The 20972-nt window shown below is 41.9% G+C and overlaps 1 protein-coding gene across 18 annotated transcripts in view; it reads right to left on the bottom strand.

The window, feature by feature from the left end:
- APC (APC regulator of Wnt signaling pathway) overlaps positions 1–20972 on the bottom strand; it is a 286846-nt gene that overhangs the window by 21098 nt on the left and 244776 nt on the right. For 13 of the 18 annotated variants that reach the window (XM_074328601.2, XM_019727779.3, XM_019727781.3 and 10 more), the window contains 4 exons: positions 17316–17420; positions 5330–5428; positions 2198–2576; positions 345–440 (listed from right to left, as the gene is read on the bottom strand). In XM_074328601.2, coding sequence (XP_074184702.2) covers positions 345–440; positions 2198–2576; positions 5330–5428; positions 17316–17420 — 679 coding nt within the window. The remainder of the gene's footprint in view (positions 1–344; positions 441–2197; positions 2577–5329; positions 5429–17315; positions 17421–20972) is intronic. The other 5 variants (XM_074328605.2, XM_019727787.3, XM_019727786.3 and 2 more) reach the window with 2 other exon arrangements.

Here is a 20972-nt window from a genome sequence, read left to right as displayed (position 1 = left end):
GAGTTCAAGAACAATGAAGTAGTTCCACATTTTATAACAATTTATAACATTTTATAACAATTCCTCTCAACTTTCACACAGGGCCTACCTTGGAATAGGGGCAAGGAGTGGCCCCGTTAGTCATTTTTCCAACCTGTGACTGAGATTTTGAAAATCCAAGTTAGTTTATAACAGGGCAGCAGCTGCTGTCATTTAGAAACTTTTCTCCTCTAGAAACCAGAGTAAAATCATTTGCTACAAGGCAGAAGTAACTGGTAACAGAAATTAGCGGCCTTCCATTCCATTTCAACAATGATGAAATTTTTAGTATTCTTCCATGGCATTAAAAAATAATTTTGTCTTACCAAGTTCATTCATTGCATGTCTATGCTCCTCATCAAATGACAGTTTCATTAGAACACACACAGCAGGACAGATCTGATGTTCAACAGGAGCTGGCACTGAAAAATGAAATTGACAGAAACCATAACGCTTTTTCTCAAAAGCAATGACTTTTTCATACTTAAAAAATATGCAAGGCTCACTAACATATAGCTAATGTATAGTTTAGTGGATCAACAAATATTTACTGAATAGATGAATACTACAAACATGGAAAAGAAAATATGAGTAAAGGGCTTTTCTTGGTTCTATCAAGAGTTTACCACTCATCTGCCTTTGACTATGTCTGTCAGAATAAATCCCTTGCAGGTTTACGCTATAACTCAAATAATTTAAAATGGCATTTTAGTACAGAAAAGAATAAATACATTTTGGTAGAAAACTGTTTAATTTATAATTTCTATTTAAAACCTTGTCAGGAATGTGGGTTAGAAGTACATCTACATGTAGTAGAGCAACCTAGTAGAAACCTAACGGAGAAAGTTTACTACTATATTGACAGATACTAGACAGTAAACAGAAATTTAAAGAAAAAGTGTCCAAGAAAATGTACCTCCACATTTAATATGCAAAAGGTTTCAAAACTCATTATCTGAAATAAAATTTAAAAAGCAAGTCTATTTTTCAGAAGTAACAATATTAATTTCTATTTAACTTTTTTGAGAATGAATAGGTTATCAAGAGCACAAAATGCTAGTCACTACATAATTGTGAACAGCCAATGAAAACAATCTAGAAAGACAATGTTCTCCCAGTAAAGTGTCTTCTTAGTTCTCCTCATCCCTAGGACAAACAGATATAAAGGACTGTTTCTTTTGGTTTCTCATCCTTAACATTTTTTTTAGATTTTAAATAAATTCACCTTTATACCTAAGCTAAAAAAGAAAACAAAAATCTGCCAAAGCCTCACGGATCATCCTCTCACCATCACCTCCTTCTATTAATACTTCCCAAATCAGTAGGGTGATGCAACAGTCCTGTTGTTGTTGTTGTTGTTGTTGTGTGTGTGTGTCTTCTATCAGGTGAAAGGGAGGTCTTACCTTACATACTTACTGCTTTTGGTTCTTGCTACAGGAATGAAGTAAGTTATGTCCCCATGCTCCCTGCTCCTGAGGGGCAGGCGCTGGTGGCCAAGGGGGTGTCTCCCTGAGCAAAGAGCTGGGTGGCTGATCACTCCCAGCAATATGGGCCCATCGCCTGGAGGAGGATGGCACGCAGGAAGAGCACGGGGCTGAGGCAGGAGATCTGGCCTCTGTTGCTGCTCCACCACTTACTAGCTGTGAGGCCACAGGCCAATCTTTTAGCCTTCCTGAGCCTCAGTTTCTTCATCTGTAAAATGGAGATAATACTTTCCCTTCCTACTTCACAGGGTTGTTGTGAGGACCAAATAACAGTGTAACATATAGCTCTGTATCCACTGAGTAGAGTGATACGCAAATGTAAAAGATTATGGCGTGGTCACGAACAGCTGAAGGAACTTATGTCAAGTCACTTTCCTGAACTTCATCTATAAAATGAAAGAGATGGGCAATATAATTGCTTAAGTTCTTTCTAGACCTACTATGCTAGGGCTCTCTCTCTCTCTCGATTTCCTGTTCTTTTTGGGCTGCACAATAGTCCGTATGACATATTCATTTGCTAAATTTTTCTAGGGAAATATAGACTTAAGCTTTAAACTACGTTAGCAGTGTAGATGGCTAATATGCATTTCCCCTTCCTATTCATAAAGACAACACACTAACTACAAAGTTTTCTTTTTAAAACCTTTACATTTGCTTTGTAACATGCACTCTGATGTCCGCTCCTGGGAACCTACTTGGATTTTTGTCCTGGTCCATGCCTTGTTCGTGGGCTTCCTGCCACTCCCAACAGGTTTCACAGTAAGCTCGTATCTGTTCCAAAAGATGAAGGACTCGGATTTCACGCCTGCCTCTCTTGTCATCAGGCTGTGAGTGAATGATGTTGTGGAGTGCTGCACTGGCCCTGGCCCGAGCCTCTTTACTGCCCCGAGAATTTCCCAACAACACCGAGTCTTTGTCATTGCCATGTAAAAGCTGGATGAGGAGAGGAAGACATCCAGACTGTCGCATGGATATACAGCTGTCCTGGGAGCTAGACATAGCTAGCAAAGTTCGTGACATATCATCCTTATCATGAGTACCAAGCATTGACAACAATGAATACACCATTTCCACCTGTGGGCCAAATGAGTTTAGAAACAAAATTATGACTTTAATACCTAAAAGCCAACACTAATGAAGTGATGAATGGGATAGGTATTGTAACTCATTAAAAAAACACACAAAACAAAAACAGAAAACTCTTTCCAGGATGAAGTAATGAACATTATTTCAAAATCTAAATAATCATCACCAATTTGTTTATATGAGTAAATAATATTAGATTGGTGCAAAGGTAATTGTGGTTTAAAAGGTTAAAAATAACTGCAAAAACCGCAATTACTTTTGCACCAGCCTATCAGTGGTAGTATACAGTGTTGAGAGAGAAATTAGGTTGTTACATAAATTGCTGTTTGTCTAGATCAGCTGGTGATAATCCATTGATTATAGTGACTGGAAATCAACTAATTTCACATATATACGCACAAAGCAATGTGGTCTATCTAAATTCTTTGCACAATTAAAATTTTTATTTCTTTTAATCTATAATTAGTAAATAGAAAACATTTTTCAACAATCTTTATGTACTATACTAGTTCTCAGCAATCACTAACCCTCATCGGATTGTAATTACAACAGTACTGTTAAAATTACAAGATTTCTCCCTTATAGATGTAAAAATATTTTGTCACTAAAAGAAGAATACTAATCATATAGGGAGTACAAAGCCAAGATTTTTACTCCATTTTTCTTTTTGTAAAGCAACCGTTCAGCATCAGTGACTCTCTGACAATAAAGTCTAAGGATTTACTTAGCAGCAGCTTAGAAACAGGAAACAGTACCCTGCTCTCCTGGACTGTGATCAGACTCATTTCAAAGCTCGAGGTTATTAATAAAAGTAGAGCCTATTATATAAAGAACGTGTCATGTCTATAAATCAGTGGCTCTTAATGGGGGGGGGGCATTCTGCCCTCCCTCCCCCACTTTTGGCAATGCTTTGGAGACATTTTTGGTTGTCACAGATGTAGGAGGAAGTGCTATGGGAATTTAGTACCGTGTTTCCCGAAAATAAGACCGGGTCTTATATTAAGGTTTGCTCCAAAAGATGTATTAGGGCTTATGTTCAGGGGATGTCATCCTGAAAAACCATGCTAGGGCTTGTTTTCCGGTTAGGTCTTATTTTCCAGGAAAATCAGTAGGTACAGAACAAGGATGCTGCTAAAGATACTACAATGCAACAAAGGGGTATCCAGCCAATAGTGCTGAGGTTGAGAAAGTATTCTAACTGTGTAAACACACATTACTCTTAGGTATGAAAGGTTCAGGAAGGCAGTAGAGAACTGTGAATAAACGGGTTTTTAAATTCTAGCTCCACCACTTACCAGCAAACTGTGTAACACTACCAAGTTATTTGATTTCTCTGAGCCTGTTTTCTCAGTTGCAAAAAGAAGGAATTTACCTAATAGGGTTTTCTCTGTGAAGATTAAATGAAATAATACGTGTACAGGTAGTAGCTGGATTAAAAAATGTAGTAAGGTCTTAATATTATGCAAATCACTTCAAAATGAAAAGGTATTCTAGTTGCCAGTTTTCACACAGCAGTAATGTTTAATATTAGAGATTTTCTTGATAGTAAAAACTATGTATTGATATTGGATAGATCTGGGGTTGAATTCCAATTTAATTACACAACCTGAAACTTTTTTTGTATCAGTTTTCCCACTTAATAAAGAAGAACAAGAATATCTTAGAGTGTTTTTGAGAAGATCAGAGATTACACACATACAACTCCTAGCAGTTACTGGCATACCAGAGATCCCGTGTAGCAGCCATTATGAGTTATTAAAAGGATGAAGTCTCATATTAACAGTATCATGGATTACCCTAAAATTTGTTTCTTAAATTGACATTAGTTATTTCAGTAATGCTTTTAAGAGCCATTACATTATTAAAGAAAGAGTATATCGAGTACGCTGTGAAAACAATTAATGGGATTATTTACAGTTAATGGAAGATATATTGTTCAGTGATATTAGAATTTCATCTTTGTCAATATAATATTAAAGTCTCTGGCTTTAAAATAATAATAAAATAATTGTTTTCAGACATACTATTTTCTTTTCAGACATACTATTCCCAAGTCCTAAAATATGCTAACAACTGAGAGACTCTCAGAAAGCTGACTTATCAGCACTGGTAACATTCAATTTCAATAATTTTTTCTATCTACTTAAATATTTATTAAACACTCATTATGTGCAGGCTCTGTGCCAGATGCAGCGAAACATACATAAAAAACAGTCCATGCTCTCCAAAAGAGTTTCATGCATACTGTAGGGACTCAAAGGAGGTAGACAGACTACACGTGGAAGTGAGAGGACCTTGGGAATCAGAAAATGTTTTGGAAAGTAGTAAAGCCTGAGAAGAGTTCTGAAGGCTGGCAAGGGTCCTGCCAGCCATTCTGTGGCGGGGTAGAAAGTGAAGGTGTGTGCCAGTGCAGACAAGGTATGGCAGCGGACAGTCACCGTGTGTGCTCAGGAAGCAGCACATAAGCAATGTGGCTAGAGCTTAGGATACTTGCTGAGAAGTGGATGATAAGACTGAAAAAAAACAAACCTCGCTAAGATGGGACTTTTTATAATCATCATTTTCCCTTTGTCTTGTGCTTCTTTGTATAAAAAGATGGCACTTCTTTAAGAGACTGTGATGATGGCATCAGAATTCTCCACTAGTTGAATTTAAAGATGAAGAATGTTCTTAGCGACTTAACTAGTGAGACTAGAAAAGTATTCATAGCATAAGCGACCAGGTTTATGATCTTCTGTTACCTTAGTTCCCAGATGACTTGTCAGCCTTCGAGGAGCAGAGTGTGTGCTACTAGAACTCAAAACACTGGCTGTTTCGTGATCCATTCGTGCAGTCGAACCCTACAAATTAAGCAAATTATAGATAGTGTAATTAAAATGATTGATAAACATAGCCAAGTTCATGTTGGGGTACTCTGTGAGCAGTGCGAGCCCTTCTGAGCCTTGCTTTTGCTCAGGCCTGCTCCAAACCCTTTGGAGTATATTATCTCTTCTAATAAACTTCTCTTTAACCAAAAAAAGTATGAACATTATAACTGCTCAAAAAAAACTCATTAAGTAAATTTTAGAGAAAAACTGAGGAAAAGAAGATGTGTTGCAAATGACAGCTAAACTACAGTATCGTAGTAACCAAACACTGAAGAAATTCTAAGAGTAATATTTTTTCAACATCCAAAGACATGCAACCACATTCAGTTAAATATAAACTGATTGATAGAAAGCTCCACTGATTAAATGATCCAAATTACCACAAAACTAAGTGTGAATTCGGTATAATCCAAGTTCTCTAGGAGCTTACAGTATAGAAAGGACTGCTGGAAACTACTGGAGAAAGACATGAAAAAAATAAGTAACTGCAGTGTGATACGATAAACACTAGGGTAGAAGAATGTATAAATCACCGAGGGAAACAGGAAGAAACAACAGCTGCTTAGGAACTATTCAAGGCTTGATACAATAAGTAACATTTAAGATAGGAGACTGATGGCAGAGCCTGTGTAAAGGTAAAAATAGGGAGAGCATGGAGTGTTCCTGTTTAATGTGGATAGAACACAGGTGTGTAGTGGGAGATAAAGGTTGGATTACACTGTTCAGTATTTCACATGTCCTTTTAAAGATCTTGTTTTCAAGCAGTGGATGTCGCAGAGTCACTAGACTTTAGGCAGGAGAATGGCACAATCAGAACTATGCCTTAAAAAGTGTATGGAAGGTAGGATGGAGAGATCACAGGCGGGACATCAGGAAGAGGGTATTTTCAATAACTGAGTGGTGCTGAGGGCACAGAGGAAGGAAGTGAGAATAGTGAAATGGGATGCCCTGTATGTAGAGGATAAAATCAATTGGCTTGCTAACTGACTGGATGTGAGCAGAGATGCTGGGACTCAAGGACAACTTGGAAGTGCTGAGCTTGGATAAATGGGTAGATAATGGTGCTATTAATGGATACGTGAAACCCAGGTGATGGCTTTCAATGTGGGAACTGAGATCACCTTTGAATATACTGACATCCAGTAAAAATGCTTTAATGGGCATCTGAAAACATAAGATGCAACTCTGGATAGGAGTAGGGACTGCAGAGAAATATCTGGGACCTATCAAATATAGGCCATAGCTAAAGCCATCCATTAATGATTAAGAATAATTATAACAACAGAATTCAATCAAAAAGCAATACAACAGGTACTCTGTTGCAGTTCTCAACCTGCCAAAAGGAAAAGCTACACCATACGCTCTTTGAGGGCAGAAATGTCATTCAGTTCACTGCTGTATTCTCGGTACCACGCAGTCTGAGGCTCACAGTAGGTATCCACAAAATAGCTGTTGACTTATGAATGAATGAGGAGCTAGCAGTTAAATTCATAAGGACAAAGGGACCCCACTGCTAGTTCTGACTTTCACACATAGATACTCTGGCTAATTGGAGAAGGGGGTTTAGCAGAGAAAACCATGATGGAATAATAGGTTTTGAGGCTTGGGAGTTGGGATCTCCTACTCCGGAGGATCCAATTACATTTACAAATGTAATTTTCTCTTAACAATGTTATTGTGAATGATGGTCTCAAATACGCTTTTGTAGTATAGTGAGGAAAACCTTATCTTGGCCGATAAGAAGTTCTAAGCAGCCCTTTTAAAAATGAGCTTCATAGTATTACCTATTAAGGACTTTTTATAACAAATGCAAAAATCTCCATATGAGTATTTAACTGTTACATACAGTTACAATGCTGACTGATTACTTAGGAATGCTGGTTAACAATTTCCTGTGTTATCTACTAGTGGAAGTTAGCAGACGAACAGTTAAGGTTGCTGGCTAACAGGGAAGTTTTTAACGTGTCATCAAAGGTGAACCAAAGGAAATTAAAAGGTCTTTTGATTCTAAAATTTAGGGTAATGGGGTACATTCAGAGATAATGACTTGTTCCACTTCTTTGGACCCTCCGGAGTAGGAGATCCCAACTCCCAAGCCTCAAAACCTATTATTACATCATGTACAATTTTTTTTTTTTTTTAAAGATTTTATTGGGGAAGGGGAACAGGACTTTATTGGGGAACAGTGTGTCCTTCCAGGCCTTTTTTCCAAGTCAAGTTGTTGTCCTTTCAGTCTTAGTTGTGGAGGGCGCAGCTCAGCCCCAGGTCTAGTTGCCGTTTTCTAGTTGCAGGGGGCGCAGCCCACCATCCCTTGCGGGAGTCAAGGAATTGAAGTGGCAACCTTGTGGTTGAGAGGACGCACTCCAACTAACTGAGCCATCCGGGAGCTCAGTGGCAGCTCAGCTCAAGGTGCCGTGTTCAATCTTAGTTGCAGGGGACACTGCCCACCATCCCTTGCGGGACTTGAGGAATCGAACTGGCAACCTTGTGGTTGAGAGCCTGCGCTCCAACCAACTGAGCCATCTGGGAGGCAGCTCAGCTCAAGGTGCCGTGTTCAATCTTAGTTGCAGGGGGCAGAGCCCACCATCCCTTGCGGGACTAGAGGAATTGAACTGGCAACCTTGTGGTTGAGAGCCCACTGGCCCATGTGGGAATTGAACCGGCAGCCTTCGGAGTTAGGAGCATGGAGCTCTAACTGCCTGAGCCACCGGGCCGGCCCCTAATTGTACAAATTTTTGAAAAAGAGTTTAAATATAAAACTCTTTCAGCTGTACATTTAAAATGGGTAATTTTTATTGTATGTTGACCTTTCCTCAATGAAGTTGCTTTTAAGAAATACCAACTTGTTAGGTCATTTTTTAATGTTCCCTCATATAAAAGCACGAAGACCCACTTATTCCCCACACCCACCTAGGGAAATCTAGGGTTGGAGTAAGAATACTGATACGGAGTGCCCAAGTGGCTACCCTTCCCAGTTGCTACTCCCTTTGTGGGTCTGGATGTAGTATGCTGATTAGCCCTCCAGGGATACTTTTTGATTTGGTGCAGCTAGTTAGCACTCCTCAGGGCAAGGAGAAGGGGCAACAGAGAAAGACTCATCCTGCATGTCTTCCCACTGCTACCAGCTGCTGGGTGCTTTAATAATGGTCATTTACTTCACATGCAACCACACACATATAGTTACTGAGCTTCTGCTACTTTCTCGGTGCAGTGCTTGTCACTAGGGATATAAATGAAGACAGCCCTACCCTCACTGCACGTGGAGTCTAGACGGGGAAGTTAACATGTAAATACATTGGGGTAAGTGCTTTGATAGTGATTATGTGAACACACCAGAAAGGCATGGACTCAGTCCTAGGAGTACAGGGAGGGCTTCCGAGGAAATGTGCTGACTTTGGACTTGAACTATGAGGAGTTTAGCTAATAAAAAGGAGGGAGATTAGGCACAGGGCAGCCCAGAAGCATTAGCAAAGGGGGGGGGAAGGGGGAGAGAGGGAGAGGTAGAGTGGGGGAGAAGGGGAGAGGGGGAGAGGGGGAGAGGGGTAGAGGGGGAGAGAGGGAGGAGAGAGGGGGAGAGGGGGAGAGGGGGAGCGGGGGAAAGAGGGAGAAGGAGAGAGGGGAAGAGGGGGAGAGGGGGAGAGGGGGAGAGGAGGAGAGGTAGAGTGGGGGAGAGGGGGAGAGGGGGAGAGGGGGAGAGGGGGAGAGAGGGAGAGGTAGAGTGGGGGAGAGGGGGAGAGGGGGAGAGGTAGAGTGGGGGAGAGGGGGAGAGGGGGAGAGAGGGAGAGGTAGAGTGGGGGAGAGGGGGAGAGGGGGAGAGGGGGAGAGGTAGAGTGGGGGAGAGGGGGAGAGGGGGAGAGGGGGAGAGGGGGAGAGGGGGAGAGGGGGAGAGGTAGAGTGGGGGAGAGGGGGAGAGGGGGAGAGGGGGAGAGGGGGAGTGGGGGAGAGGGGGAGTGGGGGAGAGGGGGAGAGGGGGAGAGGGGGAGAGGGGGAGAGGTAGAGTGGGGGAGAGGGGGAGAGGGGGAGAGGGGGAGAGGTAGAGTGGGGGAGAGGGGGAGAGGGGGAGAGGTAGAGTGGGGGAGAGGGGGAGAGGGGGAGAGGGAGAAGGAGAGAGGGGAAGAGGGGGAGAGGGGGAGAGGGGGAGAGGTAGAGTGGGGGAGAGGGGGAGAGGGGGAGAGGGGGAGAGGGGGAGAGGTAGAGTGGGGGAGAGGGGGAGAGGGGAAGAGGGGGAGAGGGGGAGAGGGGGAGAGGGGGAGAGGTAGAGTGGGGGAGAGGGGGAGAGGGGGAGAGGTAGAGTGGGGGAGAGGGGCAGAGAGGGAGAGGTAGAGTGGGGGAGAGGGGGAGAGGGGGAGAGGGGGAGAGGGGGAGAGGGGGAGAGGTAGAGTGGGGGAGAGGGGCAGAGAGGGAGAGGTAGAGTGGGGGAGAGGGGGAGAGGGGGAGAGGGGGAGAGGGGGAGAGAGGGAGAGGTAGAGTGGGGGAGAGGTAGAGTGGGGGAGAGGGGGAGAGGGGAAGAGGGGGAGAGGGGGAGAGGGGGAGAGAGGGAGAGGTAGAGTGGGGGAGAGGGGGAGAGGGGAAGAGGGGGAGAGGGGGAGAGGGGGAGAGAGGGAGAGGTAGAGTGGGGGAGAGGGGGAGAGGTAGAGTGGGGGAGAGGGGGAGAGGGGGAGAGGGGGAGAGGTAGAGTGGGGGAGAGGGGGAGAGGGGGAGAGGGGGAGAGGGGGAGAGAGGGAGAGGTAGAGTGGGGGAGAGGTAGAGTGGGGGAGAGGGGGAGAGGGGAAGAGGGGGAGAGGGGGAGAGGGGGAGAGAGGGAGAGGTAGAGTGGGGGAGAGGGGGAGAGAGGGAGAGAGGGAGAGGGGGAGAGGGGGAGAGGGGAAGAGGGGGAGAGGGGGAGAGGGGGAGAGGTAGAGTGGGGGAGAGGGGGAGAGGGGGAGAGAGGGAGAGGGGGAGAGGGGGAGAGGGGGAGAGGGGGAGAGGGGGAGAGGGGGAGAGGGGGAGAGGGGGAAAGAGGGAGACGGAGAGAGGGGAAGAGGGGGAGAGGGGAGAGGGGGAGAGGGGGAGAGGGGGAAAGGTAGAGTGGGGGGAGAGGGGGAGAGGTAGAGTGGGGGAGAGGGGGAGAGGGGGAGAGGGGGAGAGGTAGAGTGGGGGAGAGGGGGAGAGGGGGAGAGAGGGAGAGAGGGAGAGAGGGAGAGGGGGAGAGGGGGAGAGGTAGAGTGGGGGAGAGGGGGAGAGGGGGAGAGGGGGAGAGGGGGAGAGGGGGAGAGGTAGAGTGGGGGAGAGGGGGAGAGGGGGAGAGGTAGAGTGGGGGAGAGGGGAAGAGGGGGAGAGGGGGAGAGGGGGAGAGGGGGAGAGGTAGAGTGGGGGAGAGGGGGAGAGGGGGAGAGGTAGAGTGGGGGAGAGGGGGAGAGGGGGAGAGGGGGAGAGGTAGAGTGGGGGAGAGGGGGAGAAAGGGAGAAGGAGAGAGGGGAAGAGGGGGAGAGGGGGAGAGAGGGAGAGGGGGAGAGAGGGAGAAGGAGAGAGGGGGAGAGGGGGGAGAGGGGGAGAGGGGGAGAGGGGGAGAGGTAGAGTGGGGGAGAGGGGGAGAGGGGAAGAGGGGGAGAGGGGGAGAGGGGGAGAGGGGGAGAGGGGGAGAGGGGGAGAGGGGGAGAGAGGGAGAGGTAGAGTGGGGGAGAGGGGGAGAGGGGGAGAGGGGGAGAGGTAGAGTGGGGGAGAGGGGGAGAGGGGAAGAGGGGGAGAGGGGGAGAGGGGGAGAGGGGGAGAGGGGGAGAGAGGGAGAGGTAGAGTGGGGGAGAGGGGGAGAGGGGGAGAGGTAGAGTGGGGGAGAGGGGGAGAGGGGGAGAGGGGGAGAGGGGGAGAGGGGGAGAGGTAGAGTGGGGGAGAGGGGGAGAGGGGGAGACGGGGAGAGGGGGAGAGGTAGAGTGGGGGAGAGGGGGAGAGGGGGAGAGGGGGAGAGGGGGAGAGGGGGAGAGAGGGAGAGGTAGAGTGGGGGAGAGGGGGAGAGGGGGAGCGGGGGAGAGGGGGAGAGGTAGAGTGGGGGAGAGGGGGAGAAAGGGAGAAGGAGAGAGGGGAAGAGGGGGAGAGGGGGAGAGGGGGAGAGGGGGAGAGGGGGAGTGGGGGAGAGGGGGAGTGGGGGAGAGGGGGAGAGGGGGAGAGGGGGAGAGGGGGAGAGGTAGAGTGGGGGAGAGGGGGAGAGGGGGAGAGGGGGAGAGGTAGAGTGGGGGAGAGGGGGAGAGGGGGAGAGGGGGAGAGGGGGAGAGAGGGAGAAGGAGAGAGGGGAAGAGGGGAAGAGGGGGAGAGGGGGAGAGGGGGAGAGGTAGAGTGGGGGAGTGGGGGAGAGGGGGAGAGGGGGAGAGGGGGAGAGGGGGAGAGGGGGAGAGGGGGAGAGGGGGAGAGAGGCAGAGGGGGAGAGGGGGAGAGGTAGAGTGGGGGAGAGGGGGAGAGGGGGAGAGGGGGACAGAGGGAGAGGGGGAGAGGGGGAGAGAGGGAGAGAGGGGGAGAGAGGGAGAGAGGAGAGGGGGAGAGTCTAGATGGGGAAATTAACATGTAAATACATTGCGATAAGTGCAATGTAATAATAAAAGGTATTTTCTCTTTATAGACATATTCCAGCTAATTTTGTAAACCCTAATAAATTAATGGAGCTGGACACCGAGTATCATGGCTATTAATATCACAAAAAGAGAGACAACCAGACAGTATGTGCTTCCTGATGGGAGACCACAATGCCACTTGTAAAAAAGTCTTGTCAAAAAAAAAGAAAAGAGAGAAAAAAACACACCTCTGAACCCAAATCTGACCACATCTCTAGATCCAACTACCAATTTACAGGAAATATAGAAGAACATGTCAAACTATACCATGGGGATGTTATCAGCAAAATCTAGACTATGGAAAACTGTAAGACAAACGACTGTGGTTCTTCAACAAATAAATAGCAGTAAAATGTAAGAGATAAATAAGAAACCTATAGTAAAAGAGACTTCAGAGATACGTTAACCAATCTCAATGCATGAACTTTATCTGCATCAAGTCAAATAAATTGTGAAAAATTATGACATTTATGAAACAACTGCAAATTTGAATATTGACCAGATATCCGATGCTATTAAGGAATTACTGTTAGTTTTTTTGGGAGTGTAATTATGGCACTATAGTTATCTATTTTAAAAATGCTCTTAGCTTTTGGGAAAACATAGTTAAAATATTCAGAGAAATGATGATGGTGCCTAGGATCTTCTTCAAAAATAAAATGGGAGGACAAGGTGGTTGGGGTCCATGTGGATTACTGTATTACTCTGTTTGAAATTTCATAATATAAAGTTTTAAAACACTTATTAGCAGCAGAAAAGGTTCTCCTACCATTTCATCTTTCCCCACTCCTGGTTGAACTTCATCACTACTTAGGAGCTAACACTAGACATCTGGTTCTGAACTTTCAATGGAAAAGCTGAGAATCAATTCATAAATGAATTACACAAACACGTACATACTAAGCAATCAGGGATCTGATCTGTACGAGTGTAATTTACTTCTAGCTTTCTCTTTCCATTTAACTTCCAGGGGAGACTAATTGCAGATCAAGAAACACTATTTCTAGAAAGGATGTCAGTCCTTCCTCCCAACCAACACATACTTATTATTATCTATTACTTATCAGGGACTGTGGGGGCATGAAAACGGACAAAACTAGACAGAATCCTTGCCTTCTGAGCTTATGGTCTAGTAGGGAAACAGGTATGAACTGAAGAATCACACAAATAAATGTAAAACTGCAAATGTGGGGTAGTCTTCAGAGGAGAGGAACATGCTAGGGCAGCCTTTAACACTGGGATTTGAACTATTCAAGCCTCTTAAGAAAGTCATGCTTAAGCTCAGACACATACGAACTGATATTAACTGGGTGAAATGGGAAGTGGGATAGGAAACAGATTGTGCACAGGCTGCAGAAGGAGGAGGCTGGTAAATATGAGGTACTGAAATGCAGGGTGGCTGAAATGGTGAGCGCAAAGTGTGACATAAAGCTGATGTAGGTAGGAGCCAGATTACATAAACCTTAATAAAGGGTTATTTTATTCTACGAACGAAGGAAGCCAATCAAGGGTTTTACAAAGATGGTGATTACTCTTTGTAACGCTCATTCTGGAAGACTGGATGCAGGCAGGAAACCAGGTGACAGAGGGGATGCACTGAATTTCCACGTGGCAACAGAGAAAAGTGCACCAGGACACAAGCTTTGGAGGCTCTCGCGACTGTGATCTTGAGAAAGTCAGGGGTTGGTTTTTATCTTCAATTAGTGTCAACAGTTTTTGTTTCTGGAGCAAATAATAAAACAAAACAAACATACAAACCCCAAGAGGCCACCATGTGTGCAGATTCTATTAAGATAGGTTAAAGGAATCAGGGCGTAACCAAATCACAGTCCCACAGATAAATATCACTCCTCTACATTAGGATCTGGGAGTAGCTGTAATATTGTTTTAAACAGTGATAAAAGGAATCAAATAAATGGCATTAGTAGCATTAGTGTCATACAAACATCAATTTGGTGGGAAAGCCTATGACTGATATTGCCAACGTGCTTGTCCTACTTACCAATGAATCAACTGCACTATCAGAATTCATTATTTGAATGATGAATGAATACTTGACCCTGATTTACTATTTTTACTCACAACAAAAACCACAAATAATACATAAAAGTATATACAGGAAAGTAAAAACCTTGTAAACACCAACACTTAGAGATGACACTGGTAATATTTTAAAGGACATTCTTCCAGATGTTTCTCTATGCGTGCACACGTGTACACATATCATACAGATGTATAATATGAACGATCACACAATATTTGTTTTTTTTTAAAGCAAAAACTTATAATTGTTTCTCTAAGTTAACAACATTTATCAATACTCAACGAGCATTTATTAAACACTGTTGGCCGGGTACCAGGCTCAAGTTTGGGGTACAACGGTGAGCAAGTGCCATCCAGTCCAGGTTAAAGGACTTTAGAAAGGCAGGCAGACAACTGGACCAACGAGAAATGCTAAATCCTATGAGAACATAGTAGAGAGTGCCTGACAGCACTTTATTCCAGGGGGGTGGGAACAAGGGAAACGTCCTGGAAGAAGTGCTACTTAAACTGAGGGGAAGGGTGAGTAAGACATGAAGGAGAGGAGAGTTCTGGGCATAGGGGACAGCATGTAAAAGCCCTGGACACACTCCAGGACCTGAAGAGCTGGAGCTGAGGGAGTGGTAAGAAATAGGGGCAGCAGAGATTCTGCTGGAAGAGCAGGCAACACAGAGAACCGTATTCTAGTCTATGGGCAGTGGGTTGCCACTGAAAGGTTTAAACAAGTAAGTGATAGGATCAAATGGTGTTTGGGAAAGATGACTCTGATATAATATGACATTTTCTATAATATTTCTATAATATTAGAATATCTGATATAATACGACATTTTCTATAATATTAGAAAAGGCAAGTTAGATTTCTATATAAACAGGTGTAATTAATCATTTTTAACATGTGCATGGATGTACCATATAAGTTCCTTGAGCCAGAGACTGTCTGTCCTCTTCAATTCTTTATCTCCAGAGTCCAAAACAGTATCTGGCACATAATATTTATTACTTTAAAAATAACTTAATACTGACTGATAACAACAATAGATCTTACCTTTAATGAGTATCTGCTATATGCCAGTGACTATGCTAAGTACATATTACTTTTAATTCTCACCATCTTATTTTATGAAAAGGAAAACACTGAAGCTCAGAGTTTACTTGAACAAGTTTAGTCTCTAAAGTAGTTAGTGGGGGAATGAGATTTATCTCAGGTCTGCTGACTCCAGAACCACTTAACCACTTCTCCACAGTTGACTGACTGATAATTTAACCAATTACTTATTGACTAATGTACATTCAGGTTATTTCTATTTTTGCTATTATAAATGATATTATGATGAAATCTCTTCAAACACATCTGAACACTCTTTCTCGACTAATTACCTCATTAGCATAAAATTTTAGATGCTGCAATGATGAGGCACAGAGCAGGCACATTATAATTTAGATACATATCATATTACAAAATTGTTCTTCAGAAAGGTTGTTCCATTTTACACAAATAAAAGCAGTATATGAGAATGCCTGCTAACCATTACTAAGTGTTACTGATCTTTTCCAACCCAATGGCTTCCCCAAAACAATCTCATTTCAGTTGTAGTTTATTTTAATACATCATTACTAATAAAATCAAACATCTTTCCATACGTTTACAAGTCACTTTTATTTCCTTCTAATTCTTCTTCATGTATTTTGTTCATGTTCTAACAGTCTTTAAATAGTTAATTTGTAAATACTCTTTATGTATTTACAATTTTAACTTTTTCCTTGTCATAAATATTTACAAATAATGTGTGATCTTGGTTTTTGTTTGTTGCGTAAACTTGCTATGATTTTATGGCGTACTGAAGTTTTACATTTTTATGTGAAACCTATTGATCTTTTTCTTTTATGGTTTCCTACCTACCTCATGTTTATAAAAATTCTACCCACATTTTCTTCTAATCTTTTTATATATTTACTAGTTTTCATTTTTGACATTAAACCTAATCTACTTAAAATTAATTCTGATAAATTAATTCTGTGATAAAGACTCAATTACTATTTTTTAAATAGATAACCATATTATTGGATAGGTAAGGCTTTAAAGTACGTAATAATTGGAATATGACCGAAAGCACTAATGGTAAGGCTAATCCTAAGCAAAGAATTATTTTCTGTCAAGAAGATGGAACTTTTCTTTTTTCTACATATGTGTAGGAACACAGGAACTTCCCAAATAATTCCTTAAACAGACAAAGAAATAACTCAAACGTGCTATTTAAATATAATTTCTTTTGCACTAATTTACTATTTATAACTTAAGAATTTCCCCCAGTACAACACTAACTAGTAATACCAAAATGAAGTATCTCTGTTTTAATTCAGTAAAATAATTTAAATATTTAAGGATGAGACATTTTAAGCTTCAAATTTTAATGAATTAATAGAAGCATGTCCTTTTTTAAATCTATAGACACTAAAGGAATATTTTATATCAATAGTAGAAAAATTACCTTAAAATTAGCTTACTGAAATTGTTTTCAAAAATCATTCACTTACAGCATAAAAAATATTCATTGAAAAAATGTGGAGAATACACATTTTGTCATATTAGAATGAAATCAACAAAACTCTAATAGAAAATTAATGGCAGCATAAGAAGACAACAGTTCTACATTTAAAAAAAATCAAGTTGATTTCTACAATTTTGCTAAAAATGATGTGATAACAGTTAAACATGACTTTTTACTTCTTTTTGCTTTTTATAAGCATTAAAATCACATTTTTCAAAGATATGATTTGGATATCCAGATTTATGTAATCTTGAAGTACAAAAGTAAACAAGAACTACAACAAAGTCCTTATGATTATTTTTTAAAAACATGAAAATGTCTTTGCACAGAATGCCTTAGAGAAAGAGCAAACCTATTCAATGCAAGCAATAACTAGGTCAAATCACACACATAACTAAAATGTAGCTTAGTGTTTATTTTTCAAAAAGATTCTACTCACACGAATCATTTCAGACTAAAACAGAAACACACAATTTAGAGCTAATACCCTCTGAAATTTTGAAAGCATTATTGTTAACTATAATAAATAAAAATGACAGCATTTCGGTACCAAATGCTTCTGGAGATATTCATTCAGGATTAGAAACAGATAAGATTTACAGATCATTCTGAGGACTGCCTCACTCCATATTCCTTTTTAAATGTTTAAATAGTTAATTAAAAAAAAACAATAAAATACTTTATTTACCTGACTGCTACCAGAAGTTGCCATGTTGATTTCTGCCACTCCTTGACCTTCATTCTGCCGCTCAGCTTCATGTGAGCCAGCGTCATGCTTGCTCTGAGATGGCCTCTGTTAACATGGAGTTAACATCATTACACACAAAGATGGTGTATGCTTTCTTAGCGCAAAGCTTTTCCCCTTCTTGTTTTAAAGCTCTGAATGCATCAATTATACAGGTTTACAAAGGCATGGAACTGCGCTTCAGACTTCAGGACCTCCAGCATGGCTGGCAGTCGACTATTTTGGTAAGAGGAAAGTGAAGTGTGTCCCTCGAGCATTGGAGCCGCACAAGACAAAGGATTTTCTGAGACTCACAGAAACACCATCCTCCACCAGCTGTGCTCACATCACTATCAGGAATATAATCCAACTAGAACAGATAGCTGTCTTTTCTGCAAGGTCACATGATTCTGGCATTTAATGGAGCTGCAAATGTAACAGTTAAACTATTACCTAAGCTTACAAACAACTTCTGTGTAAGTATATTGAAACATAGAATATATATACATCTTCTGCTAATAAAAGTCATAGGAAACCAATAGATAAGCTTAGATTTTGACATGAATAAAACTAAAAACCTTTTTAATGTAACCACCATCTGTTGTTATATGAAATGAAATGACGGATTATATCCAGTAAAAGCAGTCATTTCAAGATAGATTGTATCCAGTACAAAGCAGTCACTTTGTAAAAATAGCACTGTACAATCAAAGAAATAAAATAATATTTCCACTATTTTTTATTGAAACAATAAAAAAATGTGACTGTTTTAGGAAAGTAATACTCTGAAACAAAAACTATAAAAATTTGACATAATGGATAATTATGTTATAAAATGGCTTCCACTGGAACTTCTTTAAACATCAAGCTTTCCCAGACCATTTAAAATGTTACTAAAATTAATTTACACGCAACATTTCCATCAATAAACTAGTATAGTTATATGTAGGCTAACAGTGAGGTAGCCCCAATAATTCAGAAATGGAAGAAAAAATAGTACCATCTGAAAATCAGACTATAAAATTCAACAAAATTAACAAAGGTAGAGACATACAACCTAGAGACAAAATGAATCAAAGATCACTACAACCACAAAGAGTTGACACTAACATAATGGAAGATGTCAATGTAAAATGAATTACCGAGCATCTGTTAGTTACTTGCACTAGTTGCTAAGGAACACAGCGCTAGCAAAACCAGACATTGTTCTGGGCACTCTTGGAGCTTCCAGTCTAGTTAGGGATACTATCAAATAATGAGAGAAATAACAATACAGTTGAAACTTTGACAAGTGCTCTGAAAGAAGGGTGCCAGGTGTTGTGAGAATATATGACAGAAGGATGTCATACGGTCTGGGAGTTTGGGGAAGAGCTCTTAGGAAGTACTGTTTTGAACTGACATCTGAAAAATAAATAGGAGTTTTAGGAGACGAAGTAAGGGTAGAGGACGAACTTTTAGGTACACAGAAGATCATATGCAAAGGACCTGAAGTGGAGGGAACATGGATTGTTCTAGTATGTCAGACAATCACAGTGCAGAGAGTAGAACAAAAAGATGTTAAAAAAAATTCGTCCTGATTTTGTTTAATTTTAGTGTGATTCTCAGGTGGCACTTTTGCCCCCACATAACTAATACAAATGCACTAATGGGAAAGTTGCATGTAAATTGAGTTTTTAAAGTCAAAGTTTAAATGGTGTAAGTAGGTAGGAAACAGGAGATCAGTTTCGAGGCTAAAGTATTAATGGAAGGGTGAGATGATGGTACTTTTCACTACGGAAGCAGTGATGGAGATAAAAGTAATGGAAACACAAAGGTAAATCTGAAAGACTCGGTGACAGTTTAATTATGGTGACTGGAGGAAGAGATCTGGTGTCAAGAGTTATGCCTATGTTCCTGAGCTCACATGACTGAGTAATAATGGTGTCAATCACAGAGACAGGTAATATTAAAGGAGGACAAGGGTATTTTTTTGAGAAGGTGGGGAGGTAAGAGGGCTTAGGAAGAGATCATTAACTCTCTTTTGGATATGCTGGATTTAAAATGCCTTTGAGACATCTAAGTGGAGATGCAGAGTAGGCGTGTAGATTTAGGAGTCTGGAGGTCAGGGCTAGAAAAAATGCATTTGAGAGCCAATGGTATATAGTAACTGAAGCCCTATGCACAAAAGAGATGGTCTTAGGGAGAGACAGTACACAGAAAAGAGAAACAGCCTTAAGGAATGGCTACAATTAACGCCACAGTAAGGAACATGAGCGTATAAAGTCCATTGATGCCAAGAGAAGAAAATTTTGAGCAACAGAAAGTATTCAACAATGTGGAAAATGTCAAAATGAAGATAAAAAATGTCAGTTTAATTAATAATATGGCGGTCACTGATGATCCACTTCAGTGAAACTGTGGGAGTAGAAATCAGATTGGCTGTGTTAAGAGTGAGTGGTGCAGAAGAATGCAGACTTGGGAGCCGAGAAACACCTTTGGAGTGGGGATTGGGAAAAGACAATGAATGAGGAGAGAAGACAGATGAAGGAAGACAGTTGCAGGGAAAGGTGGGTTTGAGGAAGGTTCATTTTATATTTAAAGATAAGATTTGAGCCTGTTTAAATGCCAATGGAAAGGTGCCATAGAAGAGGAAGATGATAAATATGTGAAAGAAAAGAGATAAGAGGAAAAAGTTCCTGAGAAGGCAGGAGCTGAAAATCCAAAGACTAGGAAGGCAGGCAGAATGTTTCCTAGTAGGCAGGAGAGGTAGTTCCTATGATAACTACTGTTTTCCCTGTGAAGGAGGAGGTGGAGTTTTAGAGGAAGCAAGATAAGGGTTGACATAATTACTTCTAATAGAGGGAGAATGGGGGATCCGGAGACACACAGTAGGCATGCAAGACTGCCAGGCCCATTTGATGATGACTAGGATCAAGTTAAAAAACAAACAAACCTACTGTTTATTATGCATTAATCACTTGTCATCTATTAATTTATTTAACCCTCATACCAACTCTCTGAGGTAAGTACTCATAGAGCACCTATTATCCCCATTTCATAGATGAAGAAACTGAGGCACAGGGAAGCTACGTATCTGGCCTTAAGTAACATACCTAGTAAAAGACAGAGCCAGACCTGGGATCCCAACCCAGGTAGTCTGACTCCAGAGCCTAAACTAATGTTTTAACACTTAACTACTTGTTTTCTTATTTACTCCCCTTTATTCTTTCATCGATCCTAGGCTACAGGCCTGCCTGCACTCTGATCACTGTCCAAAACTACAGCTAACACTGACTAAGGACGCTATTTCTGAGGCGTACGAAGGAATAATCCTAGTGTCCTCATTCCTATTGTTGCTGGATAACTTAACCCAAAGTTTTCTAGCCTAGGACTGAAAAAAATGTTTTCTGTTGAGGTATTTACAAAGCACAAAATTCACTGATTTTAATGATTTTTAGTAAATTTATTGCGTGTCATCATAACCCAGTTTTAGAACATTTTTGTCATTCTAATAAGATCCCCTGTGCTCATTTACAGTTAATCCTCATCACCACCCACAGCCCCAGGTAACTACTAATCTAATTTCTGTCTTTATAAATTTGCCTTTTCTGTACATTTTCTTATAAATGGAGTATGTGCACT

The sequence above is a fragment of the Rhinolophus sinicus genome, chromosome 3 (assembly GCF_057876585.1).
Source record: "Rhinolophus sinicus isolate RSI-liver-muscle chromosome 3, RSI-T2T, whole genome shotgun sequence".
Taxonomy (NCBI): domain Eukaryota; kingdom Metazoa; phylum Chordata; class Mammalia; order Chiroptera; family Rhinolophidae; genus Rhinolophus; species Rhinolophus sinicus.
Note: the sequence above shows the minus strand (reverse complement) of the source record. Positions and strands in the feature narration are given on the sequence as shown.